This window comes from Mesoplodon mirus, assembly GCF_964341445.2.
Source record: "Mesoplodon mirus genome assembly, chromosome: 13".
Taxonomy (NCBI): Eukaryota; Metazoa; Chordata; class Mammalia; order Artiodactyla; family Ziphiidae; genus Mesoplodon; species Mesoplodon mirus.
Genome location: NC_138989.1, coordinates 5,409,769 through 5,426,530, shown reverse-complemented (window position 1 = coordinate 5,426,530; position 16,762 = coordinate 5,409,769). Strand labels below are relative to the sequence as shown.

At 54.1% G+C, this 16,762-nt stretch overlaps 1 protein-coding gene across 4 annotated transcripts in view; it reads left to right on the top strand.

Annotated features, from left to right (window-relative positions):
• AACS (acetoacetyl-CoA synthetase) overlaps positions 1-16,762 on the top strand; it is a 49,700-nt gene that overhangs the window by 14,372 nt on the left and 18,566 nt on the right. For all 4 annotated transcript variants that reach the window (XM_082640273.1, XM_082640274.1, XM_082640271.1 and 1 more), the window contains exons 6-9: positions 4,313-4,427; positions 4,612-4,693; positions 8,367-8,514; positions 13,531-13,611. In XM_082640273.1, coding sequence (XP_082496399.1) covers positions 4,313-4,427; positions 4,612-4,693; positions 8,367-8,514; positions 13,531-13,611 — 426 coding nt within the window. The remainder of the gene's footprint in view (positions 1-4,312; positions 4,428-4,611; positions 4,694-8,366; positions 8,515-13,530; positions 13,612-16,762) is intronic.

Sequence of the window (16,762 nt, the reverse complement as noted above, 5' to 3'; positions counted from 1 at the left end):
TGTTGTCCTTGGATCCCTCAGCAGGCCTTGAGCTGTGCTGCTGGGAAGCGGTGAAGGAGCCTCGGGGCTGGAGAAGGCATGTGGCGTGGAGGTTACCAGCAGGCAGGCTCTTGCCTGGGTTTGAATCCGCCTCTGCCGCTTCCTGTCTCTGTGTCCTCGGGGACACACCGTAGGAGGGCTTGTGAGGACAACACCATTGACACCCATCTGGGGTTGGGACAGCGCTCAGACCTACCCGCCCCCCCCTCCAGCTTGGTGAATGTCAGCTGTTCCCGATGAGTAGAGAGTGGGTGTTTCTGAGTGAATTGGAACTTGTAAGCAGTTGTGATGCTGGAGAAGCATCCTGCAGCGTGGGGGCGGGGGCGGGGCCTTCTAGGGCCCGAACGAAGCCCCTGCCTGAGGGCTTCCCAGAGAGCAGAGCTCCTGGGTTGGCCTCGGGTGGCGGGTCTGAGCCACCTGGTGCAGGGCTGGAGGCTTAGGGCATGGGCTGGGGCCCAGCCACCTCCTGCTTGCCTGTAGCATCAGCAGCTGGCCTTGACCCTGCGCCCATCCTCATGGGTCTGTCTTGTGCAAAATGTCACCACCGCAGACCACTCTGGCTGACTCTGGTCCCAGGTCCTGTTGTGCAGAGGATGCAGCCAGTGGCTCTGGAGCGGCATCCCTGGCGTTCCTTCCCTGGTTTGAGGCTGGTTCGGGTTTTCCGGGGTGGCGGCTCTCGTTGGAAGCGCACGCGCACTAGATGGCAGCCTGGCTCCGCCCTGGCCACGGCCTTCAGCACAGTTGCTTGTGGGAGTTGGGGGCATGATGGCCTGAGCCTCAGGAGAGCCCTCTATTCGGTCAGAAAGTGACAGGGCCAAACGCCGTTCTACTAAGATGCTTCGCTGTGCCCTGAGTTCTGGAAAGCGGTCCTCATTTTGCTGGGACCCTGGTGTAGAGCCAGAGGCAGGTAGCCATGTGCACGATCCTTTGGAGTGATTGTTGAGCAGTGAATGACAGTTAATGTATCAGCCTGGTGACTTCAGGGCCCCCGGCTGCTGGCACCACCTGCCAGCTCCCAAGGGTGAGCCCTCCTGGCCGGGAAGCCCTGGTCCGGGTCACGAGACACAGCGCTTGCTCATGTGGGCACCGGTACCTGTGTGCTGAGGACCTGGGACAAAGCAATGACTCCAGAGCCTCAGATGTCTTCTGTGTTCTTTTCCAGTAGCTAAAACCTGCAGCGAAGCATCTAGAGTTAATGATGAGGTGTGGCCTGGGGCGGGACAGAGGGGTCACGGGGGCCCAGGATGGTCCTCTTCAGTGGTTTGCAAATCTCTGCTTTAAAAAGAGGCTCCTGGGACTTCCCTGGTGGTCCAGTGGTTGGGACTCTGAGCTTCCACTGCAGGAGGCAGGGATTCGACGCCAGGTCGGGGAACTAAGACCCTGCATGCCACGCAGCCAAAAAGAAAAAAAAAAAAAGGAGGCTCCTGTTCTTAATTTCTGACATCACCGTTTTACACTTTAGATGGTCTCCCAGTTTCAGTAAAGGGTACGTTTCTGAAATTTGCAGTGAAACACGAATGTTTTTCCTACTTTCAATTTTTTGCTGCAAATCACTGAAGAATTTTCTCTATAATAAAGGGAGAATTGCCACTCTCTTGCAAATCCTGATTTTAATTATTTGGTTCTTTTACAATGGGGCCACATCCTTACTGACTACGAAGTAAGTTCTAGCCCCGTGGCACACACGTGTGCGATGGTTACCAGGCAGTTTACAGGTATGGGGGCGGGGTCTCCACACACGTGGATTCACCTGCTCACAAACGCGGTGGTGACCTCCCCTCGCCTTGCCAGGCTGGTGTTGAAAGGACGCCGTCTGTTGGCAGGCCGTATGCCTGTCTGCGCAGGCTGCTCCAGGGAGGGGTGGGGACAAGGCCTGTGCTTGAGGATGCTGGGGAGCATCACTCACTTCTCTTGAAGCCCCTGGGCTCTGCGTGTGCCCTGCCCCTGCCCCTCTGCTCACTGCCTGCCCATTCCTCCAACTCTCCCACGTCTCCCCCCCCATCTGCTTGGATTTCCCGCGCCCATTGGGCTCGTGGGCATCTCCAGGTGCGGGGCTGCTTGTTCTTTGGGTCCCCAACCTGCCAGCCTCACCAAGACCTCCAGGTCCTGTTTTTTTTTTTTTTTTTTTTGCGGTACATGGGCCTCTCACTGTCGTGGCCTCTCTCGTTGCGGAGCACAGGCTCTGGACGCGCAGTCCCAGCGGCCATGGCTCACGGGCCCAGCCGCTCCGCGGCATGTGGGATCTTCCCGGACCAGGGCACAAACCCGTGTCCCCTGCATCGGCAGGCGGACTCTCAACCACTGCACCACCAGGGAAGCCCCTTGAATCATTTTTGATAAATTTATATCTTCTTGGGGAATCATCCACTTCATCTGGCTTTCATGAATTTATTAACAAAATTGAACATAGTGCTTTGTCACTTATTATTCCCTCTTTCTGTAGTAAAGTGTGGTTTCCGATTTTGTATGGTTGTGTGCCTCAGTTTATCCATCTGGAATATGGGAATAATAATTCTATGTCAGAGCATTAAGTGAGTGAATATTAGTAAAGTGCCTAGGACAGTGCCTGATATGTAGTAAGTACTATGTAAGTGTTAGCTAGAAATATCTGTCTTCTTGGTCAGATTTGTCAAGAGGCTTATTTTATTGATCTTTTTGGAAAAAAGATTTTGGTTTTATTGATCAAGTCCATCATTAATTTTCCCTTATGGCTTTAATTCCTCCCTTTCCCCCCTCCCTCCCTCCCTTCTTGCCTTCCTTCTTTTCATTTTCCTGGCTACCTAAACCATGGGTATAGTTCACTGAAAACAATTAGAAACTGGAAACAAAGACATTTATAATTGCTTTGCTACTCCCCCACCCCAATAGATTATATGTTCCAAGGAGAAAGAACTCTGTTTGCTTGCCTGGCACAGTAGATGGAATACACAAATGCTTCTTCCTCCTCTCAGCCCGCAGCTCTTCTCTGTTAATTCAGCTTCTGGTCTTGAAAATCTGAAGGCATTGAAAATAGAATCAGTCCTTGAATCTTTAGCCCAGAGAGTCTCAAATTTTATGGTGCATTAGAATCACCCGAAGCACTTGTGGAAACACAGATTGCTGGGCCAACTCCAGACCTTCCAGTTCAGTAGGTCTGGGGCCCCGAGTGATGCTGTTGTCGCCAGGACCCCTCCGAGGGGCCCTGGCCTCCCCTTGTCTTAGGCATGTGCTGTGCTGACTCCTGGGAGCTCTGAGAAGCAGTGCCGGGCCCACTCCAGGCCAGCTCATTAGTTACCTAATGAGTTTAATTAATCGTCACGCCACAGGTGGCTCTAACCTGCAGCCGGGGTGGAGACCCTGCCCATCAGGTCCTCACACGGAGGTTCTGGCATCACTGCTGGTACCCTTGGATAGCCCAGGCATTGACCTTGAGCCGCTGCATTGGACTGAGGGATTAGGAGTGCCATCTGGGTGATGCCTTCCAGATGCTGTTCCTGTGGATGGAAATGGCTCCACCACGGTCTGCACTTGGCAGGCTGAGAGGGGAGCGGGAGGGGAGTCCATCCGAGAGGGCCTGTACCTGTCACCCTCGGTGTCACACGCAGGTTGTATCAATGCATCATGAGGTTGCGTGCGGCAGTTCACAGCAGTTCCCGAAACAAGATCCGCGTGTGCACGGGGGGTGCGCCTTCTCTCAGGGAGAGGTGGATGCTTGGCGGGACGGTGATTCCGTGTGTGGAGAGACAGACAGCTGGGTGTGGAGAGCCTGCTTTTTCTCATGGGGCTTGTTTACGAGTGTACACATTTGTGAGTTCATACATTTGCTTGGCAAGAAATATCATTCAGAGGATTCAGGTACCTCTTTGATTGAAGATTAAAGGAGGGCCTAAATGTGGCACCACTTTGCATACAGAGCTGCCTTCTGGGAAGGTGAGTCTTCACTTACATGTGCCAGAGGAGCTGTGTTGGGAGGCTCTTGCTGTAAAATGGGGGATCTCTGTGGTCGTGCAGATACTCACCCTGTGTTTTCCCATTTGATAGACTCAGTGTATGTCTGTAAGTCCGTCCGGTGTTTCTTTGTACCGATGCTTTCTTTGAAGTGATGATCCTGTCTCGGGTGCATGTCCCGTTTGCTTGGCTGTCTCTCTTGGCCTCTGGATGACGGGGACGCGGGGACGTGGCTAGCGCGCTGGGCACGCTGCTTTTTCTTTCCCTGGAGATGCAGCCGTCCCGTTGGCTGCTGGAGGATTTTGCCTTTTGGATGAACAATGACGACGCTTTCCTTCCACTCTAGGGCGTTCTGGACCGGTTTTCTCAGATTCAGCCAAAGCTCATCTTCTCTGTGGAGGCCGTCGTGTACAATGGCAAAGAGCACGACCACATGGACAAGCTGCAGCAGGTCGTTAAAGGTGCGTGGGCTGGCGTGGGGGGCACGGTGCAGGGGTGAGAGCCCCCCAGGGGTCCCAAGAGCCCTGCAAAAATGGAGTAGTCTCAGTCCTAGGTTGTGTTCCGTTTTAGCAAAAAAGAAAAAGATTAGCGACTAGGTATGTTGTGTCCTGTAAGCTTGTGTTTTCTCCTCCCCGCTGTTTTCAGGACTAGCAGACCTGAAAAAAGTGGTGGTGATTCCTTACGTTTCCTCCAGAGAGAAGATAGACATTTCCAAGATTCCAAACAGGTAAGCCAGCCGCATGCTGATCACTGGTTGCATGTGAAACCCACTCAAAGTCCCACCGGGCTGCAGGTTCTGTGGATCTTTGCACTTGGGGTTGGAGTGTTTTAGAGGTGCAAGATGTCTTAGTTAAAAATCGTCATTCTGTAGATGGGGACCCGAGGGCCCCAGGAGGAATCCCTTGGGGCCACGTGGTAACTTAGTGGCAGAACAGAGACTGTCCCAGGCATCCTAACTCTTCCTGTCTTGTGTCCCTTGGAAGTGGTGGGCTTGGATGGGGCCTGGCTGGCTCCCTGGATTGGCCACAGCAGTTCTGAACGGTGACTAATGTGTATCCACAGGTGCATATGTGTGAGGATGTGCGTATGTGCAGACACACATACACCTCTGTGTATGTGGTTCATATGTATGTTTATTTGTATGCATGTATATATACACACATGCATCCACACAAAGGTATACACATACATAATATATATGTATTTTTTTTCATTTTACAACCTATTTTTTGTTGCCATTGCTAATGGCATCTTCCTTTGCTTTTCTGACATTTATAAGCTAATGGACCACAGGCCTTGACGTGGAATAGAATGGTGAGCACCTTAATTCTGAACAGTTAAGAAAATGGATTATGGTTTGGTCCAAGTTGATATCTTCCCAAAGTTCTTGTTATACACCTTTCATCTCTCTGTAAGCCATCATAGAGGAGCGAGTTCTGAGATCAGGTGTGTTTACCTGTGCAGGTAAACCTGTCCCTTTAGCCTCGCATCTGGGCTGCAGGCAGGAGTCTCTGAGTGGCCTCAGGCCTCATGAGAAGTGGCGGCGGAGCCGCAGGTGGGGATCCTGTGTGTGCCGTGGGGGGAGGGAGGCGGCGAGGAGGCCTCGCTACTCAGGCAGACGGGGTGGACGCGTGGCTGAGCGGCGCTGTGCAGGCGCCCTCCGGGGGGCATGGAAGGGGCTAGAGCTCATGTGCTGTCCCCCACGTTTACAGTCGAGCTGGGGGGACAAGACACGCCTGCAGGAAGGGGGAGCTGTGACCGCTGGGCCCAGTAGACACAGCCGTGCTCACTGAGCTGGGGACAGGAAGTGCCCAGGAGGTGAGAGAAGGGCGTGGTTGCTTCTCTGTGGGGCCTGGGGGGGGGGTGACACCTGAGGGACCTTGAGAGGTGAGCAGGGTCTGGGGACAGCTGCAGTACCAGGCTTCCAGAGGCTGAAGGGAGCTGCAGCAAAGTGACTGTTCCTTTAAGGCCATGGTCTCGAGCCACACTGCTCGGGTCAGATCTCAGCTGTGTGGCTCCGGGCCAGTGATCAACCTCTTTGTCCCTTGTTTTCCCCATCTGTAAAATGGGGGTAACAGTACCTTCCTCGCAGGCTTAGCAGTGTGCATGAAGTTAGCTCTCAGTAACGTCGTCTGTCATTATGAGCAGGTGAGAGCTGCAGGCCAGAGTGGGCTGTGTCCTCTGGAGCATCCGGGTCGGGATGTGCAGGTCCTTTCAGGCACGCCTGGGCGCTTGGACTGTCCCCTAGACTGTGGGAACCCTGCCCACCTTGATAAATTACACTCCTGCCGTGAATATAGCTCCCCTGGTTTGACTGACGGGGCCGTATGCACAAAGGCCAGGAGGAAAACAGGACGGTTTGCTGGCCCCGCGGTGGCCCGGCTTTTATTTTTCTCAGTGTGTTTATTGGTGATTGATAGAAAGTGAGCGCATCCAGAAGCAACATGAACCACTTCGTTTAGCTTCAGGCCGTGCGGAGAGCTCCGCAGCCCCGGTCCCCCCGGGAAGCAGGCCCCCAGCGCTCTCCAGCCTTTGATTGCTGGGTGCCGCAGATAAACCGAAAGCGCCTCTGTGTCTCTGTGGGGGGACTGCCCTTTGGGTTTTTCCTTTTTAGAGGAAGCAACAAAAGTAATCGCTATTTACTGTGATTTATAGACCAATGGGAAGAAAACATTTTTCTCCGTGTGGAGCATCCGATTCGATTGGGCCCTTTGTGTAAATGGGATTTGGATGGGAGGTGGAGGCGGAATGGGGTTTTCATTGGCTGGAAGGTTCCACAGTGAATAATCTTCCTGACACTCTGGAGAGGAAGGGTCTGCTTCTTTACCGCTCAGAATTATTTGGGGTGCCCATTTCAAATGGCCGCACCTCCCCCAGGAGACATCCTCATCTTTTTTGTTTAAAGATTTATTTTTATGTATTTATTTATTTATTTTGGCTGCGCTGGGTCTTAGATGCAGCGTGTGGGATCTTCGTTGAGGCATTTGGGATCTTTCAGTTGCGGCACGCATGCAGGATCTAGTTCCCCGACCAGGGATCGAACGCAGGCCCCCTGCATTGGGAGTGCGGAGTCTTACCCACTGGACCACCAGGGAAGTCCCACATCCTCATCTTTCAGGGTGCCTTTCCATGCAAGACAGCACACTTCTTCACTTTTTCGTGTGCATCCGTTTGTATTTCAGAGTAATTCTCCTTGGCAGTTTGCCGCAGGCCGAGTTTAACTGACTTCTCCCCTTTCCTTGAAAGAAAGTTCCATTTGACAAAACAGTAGTTTCGATTTTTCCCCTTTCTTCTCCCTTCTAAACCAGTGGAGGAACAGGGCCGGGGTTTTGGATTCGATGTTTCCGCCGATTTCAAAATAGAGAAACCACCTCTCTCCCAAGGTGGCTTTGTGGCTTCCGCTACCCTGTTTCTGCTCAGAAGACAGCCCCTTCGGCGGTTCTTGGTGACATGCAGTGGCGCTTTACGGCCGCTTTGGGGGCAGGATAGGGGCAGGCTGTTCAGGCTGGAGCCGATAGCTGGGCTTAATTTTATTTGTTCCTGGACAGATATTTGCATCTGGCCATTGTAAACCTCAGGATACAGGAAAATAGTGAGAACAGTTGCCCTGCAGGTTTTCTGTCACAGAAACTCTCGAGTTGGGACCTTGGCACCACTTTCTGGCTGTGCCCTTCAGGTGTCAGAAGAGCTTACACAACCCGGCACCTCCTCCCCTCCCTTCTCCTGGGGGGAAAGGGAAGGATTCAGACACCCTGGACTCTAGCTTGCCTTTGGGGAACCTGGGGAAACCAGGCATCTGCTGATCAGACAGCTAGTAGCAAACAGTTAGTAGCGCCTGGGCTCCGGGGACTTGAGCATCACTTCAGACCCCCTCCTCCGCAGAGTTTGCATACAAACAGCCAATGTGTTAATTGCAAGGGATCCTTCTCCACAGTGTTTATTAAAGCGCTTAGATTCTCTGGAGAGACAGCCCTTGGTCCCATCAACGGTGCTAATACAGCAAGCGGAAATTTTCGGGACTTCCCTGGTGGTCCAGTGGGTAAGACTCCGAGCTCCTAATGCAGGGGGCCCAGGTTTGATTCTTGGTCAGGGAACTAGATCCCGCATGCCTGCTGCAACTAAGACCCAGAGCAGCCGAAATAAATAAATAAATATTAAGAAAAAGCAACCGGAAATTTTCACTCAGTCACTTTTTATTCAATTAGCATGAATCCGTGAGCCCCGACTTCTCCCTTCTCTCTTGGGAAGCTTCCAGACAAGGCAGGTCCCTGGAATCTAGGTCATCCCCCAGGTAGACGTGGAGGGGGGTGAATGGGAGGACTCGACAGATTTCCGCACCCCCACCCCGCCCGGCGTTCTAGAACCTTCACCGTTTGTCTCCCGTGCCTCTTTGCCCACAGCGTGTTCCTGGAGGACTTCCTGGCCACTGGGCGAGGCGCGCAGGCCCCGCAGATGGAGTTCGAGCAGCTGCCCTCCAGCCACCCGCTCTTCATCATGTTCTCGTCGGGCACAACCGGAGCGCCCAAGTGCATGGTGCACTCGGCCGGGGTAGGTCTGCACGCCATCCCTGCCTGGGGGCTTCCTGCTGGCTAGGGCGGCACCCTGCCCCTGCTCTCCAGGTGGGGTGCTGCGCCGAGATCTGGCCTCGAGCCGGGCAGTGGGGGGCTGCTGCCCCAGCTGCTGTGGCCCCGTCGCCATGGGGTACCGGGACGCCACAGCGCCACCAGGGCAGGGCCTGCGCCGGGCGAGCCGGTGACAGTCACGCTGCACGTCATGACCCCTTAGGGTATTGTGAGTCTAACAGATGGGCCCTGCCCGCGTTTTATTTTATTTATTTATTTTTAAATTAATTTTCTTGGAGTAGAGTTGCTTTACAATGTTGTGTTAGTTTCTGCTGTACAGCAAAGTGAATCCGTTATACGCATATCCCCTCTCTTTTGGATTTCCTTCCCGTTTAGGTCACCACAGTGCACTGAGTAGAGTTCCCTGTGCTCTACAGTAGATTCTCATCAGTTATGTATTTTATACATAGTATCAATAGTGTATGTGTGTCAGTCCCAATCTCCCAATTCCTCCCACCCGCTGCCCCCCTTTCCCTTTTGGTGTCCATACATTTGTTCTCTATGTCTGTCTCTCTATTTCTGCTTTGCGAACAAGGTCATCTATACTATTTTTCTAGATTCCACATATGTTAATATACGATGTTTGTTTTTCTCTTTCTGCCTTACTTCACTCTGTAGGACAGTCTCTAGGTCCATCCGCATCTCCACAAATGACCCAATTCATTCCTTTTTATGGCCTAGTAATATTCCATTGTATATATGTACCACATCTTCTTTATCCATTCGTCTGTTGATGGGCATTTAGGTTGCTTCCATGTCCTGGCTATTGTAAATAGAGCTGCAATGAACATTTTGGTACATGACTCTTTTTGAATTATGGTTTTCTCAGGGTATAGGCCCAGGAGTGGGATTGCTGGGTCATATGGTAGTTCTGTTTGTAGTTTTTTAAGGAACCTCCATACTGTTCTCCATAGTGGCTGTACTAATTCACATTCCCACCAACAGCGCAAGAGGGTTCCCTTTTCTCCACGCCCTCTCCAGCATTTATTGTTTGTAGATTTTGTGGTGATCGCCATTATGACCATGTGAGGTGATACCTCGTTGTAGCTTTGATTTGCATTTCTCTAATTAGTGATGGTGAACATCTTTTCATGTGTTTTTTGGCCATCTGCCGGCATTTTAAACAGAAGGAAACAGGTTAGGTGAGAAGAGAAAATATCAGCGCATCAAGGGTCCTAAGAGGTGTTGGTGTGTTTTCTCAAAGCTGTCATGTAAGCGCGGGTACGGACGGTGCACGTGCTGGGCGGCGTCGCCAAACTTCTGTCTGACCGTGGGCTGGGGTCAAAAAGTTTGAAAGCCTCCGGGTTATGTTATAAATAAAGTGTGGTTAACTGAGGGAAGACTTACTGTGCTGTGTGAGTCAGCTCAGGCTGCCGTAGCAAAATAGCACGGGCTTGGGGGTCTTAAACAACGAAGATTTACTTCCTTGTGGCTCTGGAGGCTGGGTGTCCAAGGCCGGGGTGTGGGCAGGGCTGGTTCCCTCTGAGCCTCTGTCATCGGCTCGCAGGCGGCTGCCTTCTCGCTGTGTCCTCACGTGCCCTTTCCTCTCTGCACGCACGTTCCCAGCGTCTCTTTGGGGTCTAATTTTCCTCTCTTCCTAAGGACATCCATCGCGGTGGACGAGCGCCCACCCTATCGGCCTCATTTTAACCTCCTCCCCTCTTGGAGGCCCGAGGATTATCTGAGTGGAGAAACCTCACGTTGTCTAACAGCCTTCTAGCTATCGCTCGGCCAGATGGCGGTATTTGAACGTGAAATATAAAATTTCTCTTATCCCAGCTCATTTAGCTTGTACAGCTGTTCTCTGCTAGAACATCTAGAAGCTGTTTGAACCCCTGCCGTAGAATCACTCTAACGCCTTAATACAGCTCTTGACACAGTGTTTTCATCAGAACGTGGAAAGAGGTTAATACAATTTTGTCATTACCTGCATTTGGATCCAAGGAAGATCCGATGGCAGGTTAGGAATTATAACCGCCAGATACACATGAGCCTGTTCACAGACAGTGGGCGACTCAGGAACCACGGAGCGGGAGGGAGGGGACATCGGGGGCCAAAGGCTTGATTTCTGGAAGCAGCGCTGACCGAGCCCAGCGGCCTCTTTGTAGGAGGGAGTTCTTGTTGCTCACCATCCTGTTTTATCGCGCTGAGTGGGGCATTTTCAGAGCCTAAGGTGTAGCTGCTGGCATCGTGTTTTGCCTGGAGGGGGACCCCTGGTGTGCCTGGTCGGAGGCCCAATATCCGGCCACAGAGATGAGTGTTTTTAGAGGCCTTGCGGGCAAGGGCGTTGGGGGGGTGTGTGTGGGAAGACAGCACATTTTAGGAAAAACTGAAATGCCCGACTGTACTTTTATTTTTAGTGCTCTTTGCCTAGCGAATGTCCCTTTTTTAGGAGTGGAACATAAAAATGTATTAGATAAAATGTAGTTTGCTCATAAAATCATTGTGCTTGGTATATTTAGAATATGGAAAAGTCAGGAAAAATTATATTAATTCTGGCTTCGCTGGGCTCTTGCATCTCCAGAGAAGTGACTAAGCATCTTGCCTGTTTTCAAGAGTTACCTCGAGAGGAAACTTGAAAGCAGCGCGGGGGGACTGCCGACAGTGCCCCTGGGGCTGGCATGGCAGCAGGATCAGGGTTGGGTTGGGAGGTTGGGATCCTCGTTTGCTGTTTTGTGGTTTCTAAGCCCACAGAAGAGCCCAGAAAACAGCCTCCCTCTTCCTTCTTTTAAATTACTCTTCTTGCTCGAGATCCAGAAACCATGCTGCTTATACTTCCTGACGCTCGGGGAAAGCATTCAGACTTGCCATAAATATTTAGAAATTAAGGGACGAGCTACTGACGCAACTCATTAAGGTTCATACAGAGGGAAGCCAAGGAGAGTTTTGTGCCATCAAGAGGGTGAGGGTGCTGAGCGGGTGGGTACGTGGCGGGTTATGAACGGGCCGGGCTTATGGAGGCAGACCGTACTGGCGAAGATGCAGTTTAGAGGCCAATCTAAGTGAAAAGGGAAATCGAGGGGGATCTGCCACGCGTTCCCTTAATCCAGGAGCTCCCAGTCCTTTCTGTGGATTTGCCACGTGAACACTTAGCGTTCATCGAAAGGGTTCCTGAAATGTTTGTTGTCCCCGCGTGGTCACCCGCCTGCTCTGAGTGCGCGCAGTGTGTGTGGAGGGACTTTCCGAGGAAGGCTGTGACTGTCCTGGGTGGGCGCGGGCGTGCTGTCCCTGACCCCGCAGCGCACACACGGTGACGCCAGCGGGCTCTGGGCTCCCGCGTGCAGACCCAGGGTGGCCTCGGGGAGCCCTCAGAACGGGCTCTCCCTCCCGGCAGCCTGTCTACCACTGTCTCTCCGACCCCCGTGTGGTCCGTCCCCAGGGCAGGCGTCCCCGCTGCGGGCCTGGTGACGGGGTGCCATCAGGACAGATTCGGGAATAGGAGCGCCGGCTCTTGAGTTAGAGAATTTGTTGGGTAGGATTGTTTCTGTTGAGCTTTGAAAGCGATCTTCTCCTCCTACTGGCTTGTGTTTTTTTTTTTTTTTTTTGCGGTACGCGGACCTCTCACTGTCGTGGCCTCTTCCGTTGCGGAGCACAGGCTCCGGACGCGCAGGCTCAGCGGCCATGGCTCACGGGCCCAGCCGCCCCGCGGCATGTGGGATCTTCCCGGACCGGGGCACGAACCCGCGTCCCCCGCATCGGCAGGCGGACTCTCAACCACTGCGCCACCAGGGAAGCCCTGGCTTGTTTTTTGTTTCCCTTGGGTACAATGAGGGTCATCAAGACTGGCTTTAATATGTGGGTCCCGATAGTTCCTAAACAACCAGGGCCACCGTTGCCGTCAGCTGGCAGCTCCCATCTGTGGCCAGACTGAGTGCAGTGGTTGGCCTTTTCAGGGGCTTCGGAGGGGCCGCGTCCCTCATCTAGCCTCAGGATCTTGTGTAAGATCCATTGAAAGGATGGGAAAACCGAGCGATGAAACAGCTGGTTCAGGGTCCCCTTGCTCTACTCTCTGCATTGTCCTTGGGGCTGGGAAGCCTCCTGTCCTCCCTGTGAGCCACAGACGACACAGAGTCATTTGGAACAAGTGGGGTCTGGGCAGTGGAATACTATACAGCTGTACAAAAAACCGTGAGGGAAGCTCCCTCTATTGATAAAGGGAAAAAGCAAACTGCAGGACAGTGCATCCAAATAAAAAACCAGCATAAATAAATACATGCAGATAGGCAAGAAACATACCTGGAAATGTACACGGGAAACGTATACGGTTACTGGTTGCAGAAGGGTGGGGGGGCTTGTCATGGTGTATGCTTTCGAGTTTCGGTCCAAGTGAATATACTGCCCAGTGAACATTAAAATAAAAAATAATAGATCACATGTCGGGGTTGGGAGAGAGGGGTCTGACGGGGCGTTTGAGCTGAAAGCAGGGTCTCGAGCTACCCCTCGGCCAAGGAGTCCCTGAGCTCTGATCCAAGGCTCTCAGAGCTGCAGACCCAGCAGCGGCTGTGCACCCCGGGGACAGTCTTGCTCAGGCATCCAGTCTTCCCCGTCCACCACGAGGGAGCAGGGCTGGCCTGTAGTGCCCTGGTCTGGAGGGGCAGGTGTCCCTGCACCCAGCCTTTTACCCTCATCTTTGTGGCTCTCCGCTCCGTGGTCTTCATTCCCCTCTGCCTGAGGTTGGTGGGTCCCCTGTGCTCCTGATCACCTGGCGCCCGGAGCCTGCAGGCCGGCAGGGTCGGGTCAGGGTTTCCTCTCGTGTCCCCGGCGAGCCTTAGGGGTCAGGTGGCAGAGGGACCGGAGCATTGCTCGTCACGGTGAGGGTGCTCAGAGCTCTGCCTGTTCCTTGACCCCTCCTGCCCCAGGGCCGAGCGTCTGGGCTGCACGTGCCTCTGTGCCCTCGGAGGAAGCAGCCCGGTTCACACGGCATTCCCCCGCTTCTCCCCAGGGAACCCTCATCCAGCACCTGAAGGAGCACATTCTTCACGGCAACATGAGCAGCAGTGACATCATCCTGTACTACACCACGGTGAGTGCGGTGCTGTGCTGAGACGGGCGCCCTCCCCCTGCTCCACACCCTCCCACGGCGGGCTTTGGTTCCTTCAGGTAGGGAGGCCTTTATCTTTACTATTCTTTTTGCCTCTCCACCTCTGCACATGTCAGTAGCCAGAAGCCCAGCTCGAGCCGCAGGCAGTGTGCACCAGACCCCGGGCTGCGTGCGCCAGACCCCTGGCCGCGTGCACGAGCAGCCCCTTCTGCGGGATCCTTCGCTCTCACTCTTTCTCTCCCTCCTGGCAGCTGCCCGCTTGAATCTTGGCACCAATGTTGAGCACCAGCTTGGCCCGTCCCCCTGTGTTGACCACGGTTGCTGCTGGGAGCCCTGGGGAAATCTAGAGAAACCGAGGAGACTGTTTTTTTGCTTGTTTGTTTTCGGGTTTTTTTGCGGTACGCGGGCCTCTCACCGTTGTGGCCTCTCCCATTGCAGAGCACAGGCTCCGGACGCGCAGGTCCAGCGGCCATGGCTCACGGGCCCAGCCGCTCCGCGGCATGTGGGATCTTCCCGGACCGGGGCACGAACCCGTGTCCTCTGCCTCGGCAGGTGGACTCTCAACCACTGCACCATCAGGGAAGCCCCCGAGGAGACTATTAATTCAGTCTCTTGAGCCTGTAGCGGTGGGGAGGAGTGTCACATGATGGAAATCTGTGGCTCAACCAGGGGGACAGGAACTTACCAGAGATGCCACGAGGATGGTCAGTTCTTAGTCGTGTGCAATAGTAAAGGGACTCTGACCAGTTGAGGCGGAAAAGGAATTTACTGGAAGGCCGTGGGGTGGCGTGCTGAGAGGCAGAATAACGGCCCCAAAGGCGCCCATGTCCTCACTCCCGGAGCCTGTGCGTGTCACCTGATGCGGCGAAGGGGCTCTGCAGATGTGATTTGGCTGCGGCTCCGGAGACCAGGAGAGTGTCCTGCGTTATCCGGGGCCCAGGGTGATCACCAGGGTCCTTACAAGAGGGAGGCAGGAGCGGTGGAGCCAGAGGGGGCGGACGACAGAGCAGAGGCCAGAGCGCCGTGGGACCACGAGCCCAGGAGCGCGGGGCCCCCTGGAAGCTGGAAAAGGCAACGAAAGACCCTCCCCTGGAGCCTCCAGAAGGAACTCCCAGCCCCGCTGACACCTGATTTTGGACACCCGACCTTCAGAACTCTCAGACAGTGCATTTAGGCCACTGGGTTTGTGGCCGTTGTTTACAGCAGCCAGAGGAAGGGCGCGCAGGGCGGCTTGAGCAGTTACTTCCATGGCTGGGGATCCAGGCGTGAGACCAGGCGGGGCCTGCGGGTGGCTGCGCACGCAGCCGAGAGCTGCTGCTGTACTGCAGCGCCTACGGGAGGCCCGCGGTCCTGCCCCCAGGACGGAGGTGGTCCCGCTTCCAGCCCTTCCCGTGGGTTAGCGTGGAGTGGGTGTCACCAAACCAGAGCTTGAGCTCAAGGCGCTGGAGCTGTTCCCAACGCTGCTGAAGCCTGGAAGGTGAAAGGTCAACAAGCCGAAGGAAGTGCTCTTTGTCCCAAGGGAAGAAAACTCAAAATCAGCTTTTTCCAAGACCGCAAATATCCAGAGGCTCCAGAGTGATTTAGCTCCCTTTCCTGGATGACAATTCCATTCTGAGTTTTCAAGGAAGCAGAATGCTGAGGCATCTTCCTAACCTGGGAGGTCGAGGCACAGGCCCTGCTGCGTCCCTGTGCCAGAGCCCCAGGACCCGACACAGACACAGGAGGGAGGGTTGATGTGCGACCAGGGGCAGGTCGCCTCATCTCCCCGGGTGCCCAGCCGTAAATCCAGGGCTTTGGGCCAAATGATTTGGGTTTCTTTCAGCTGCAGGCTTTCCTTCCATCCCCCTCCCCCATGGTGGAACAGTGAGTGGTGCTGGGTCCCCGCCAGGCTCCGGCCTTTTCACACAGGAAGCCGAGCCCTGGGGCGTTAGGAGCAGCGTTTTGAATTGCACAACCCCACCCCCGGGGCCGCTACAGCTACGCTGACCTCCAACTCAGCTGCCTCCCTGGGACACGGTGATTCAGAAACACAGGGTTTGCACCAAGCGGACAAGGGAAGGACTCAAGGATCCAGAGCAGTTCTCTCAGAAGCAGCTCACTTTTCTGGGAAACATCCTGCCCACGAAGGATGGGGCTGTTGCATTTTTCGGTGGAGGCTGCCAGGTGCCAGCAGCAGCCTCGGGTGCCCCCAGCCGGCCCCAGCCAGGCCTATGCTGTCACTTACTGACTCACTTTAACAGCTGGATAGAGAGGTGGCCGGGAGAGGTGGCCACTGCTGCCTATTACAATAATTCCTTGGGAACTCCCTGGTGGTCCAGTGGTTAGGACTCCACACCTTCACAGCCGAGGGCCCGGGTTCAATCCCTGGTTGGGGAACTAAGATCCCGCAAGCCGTGCTGTGAGGCCAAAAAAAAAAGAAAAGTAAAAAAGATTCCTTATTAGAAGAAACTCAACTTAGGATGTTAAAACCCTTAAAAAAAAAAAAAGGCAACTCAACTAAATGGAGGTTTTTGTGTGACCCCTGGTTCCCTTTGCCATTTCCATGGTGCCAAAGGGGGAGCATAGGTTGGTCATCGCGCTCTTACCCGCGTCACTCACACTGTTGTGACCTGTCTGGGGATTCTTAACTGCCACTTGGGTGCCACCTCACGTGGCCGCCTGGTCCCCGATGGCAGGATTCTGACCTGGGGACACCGGGTGACCCGGGACACTGGGCCGCATCTGCTCCAGGCTCATGGATGGGCATCCTCCGGCCATCCTTGCTTACCGGGTGGAATTGGGTTGTTTTGCCCTCTGGACAGAGATTCCTGCTTCCTTGTTCTGTTGCTTATATTGCTTTAGGCTGGAATCGCCTACAAATTCTCCCAGCGTGGATGGGAGTGCCCTTGTCAGTGAGGCTATGAGCACACCCCTTGGCTGTGAAATTTTTTTTAATTAAAAGAAAAAAAATGCTCTACTTGCACGTGGTAAGCATTTCATGCAGCACATGGGAACTTGGTGAGAGCTTGGCGTCTTCCAGGGCCCAGAGGCAGCCACGTCCACCCTGCTCACTCCCCTGCCCCTCGGGCCCCTTTGCAGGCCCAGGGGTGGGGCTGGGGGTTCTGTATACGAACGGGGCGCTGCACACCCTCTG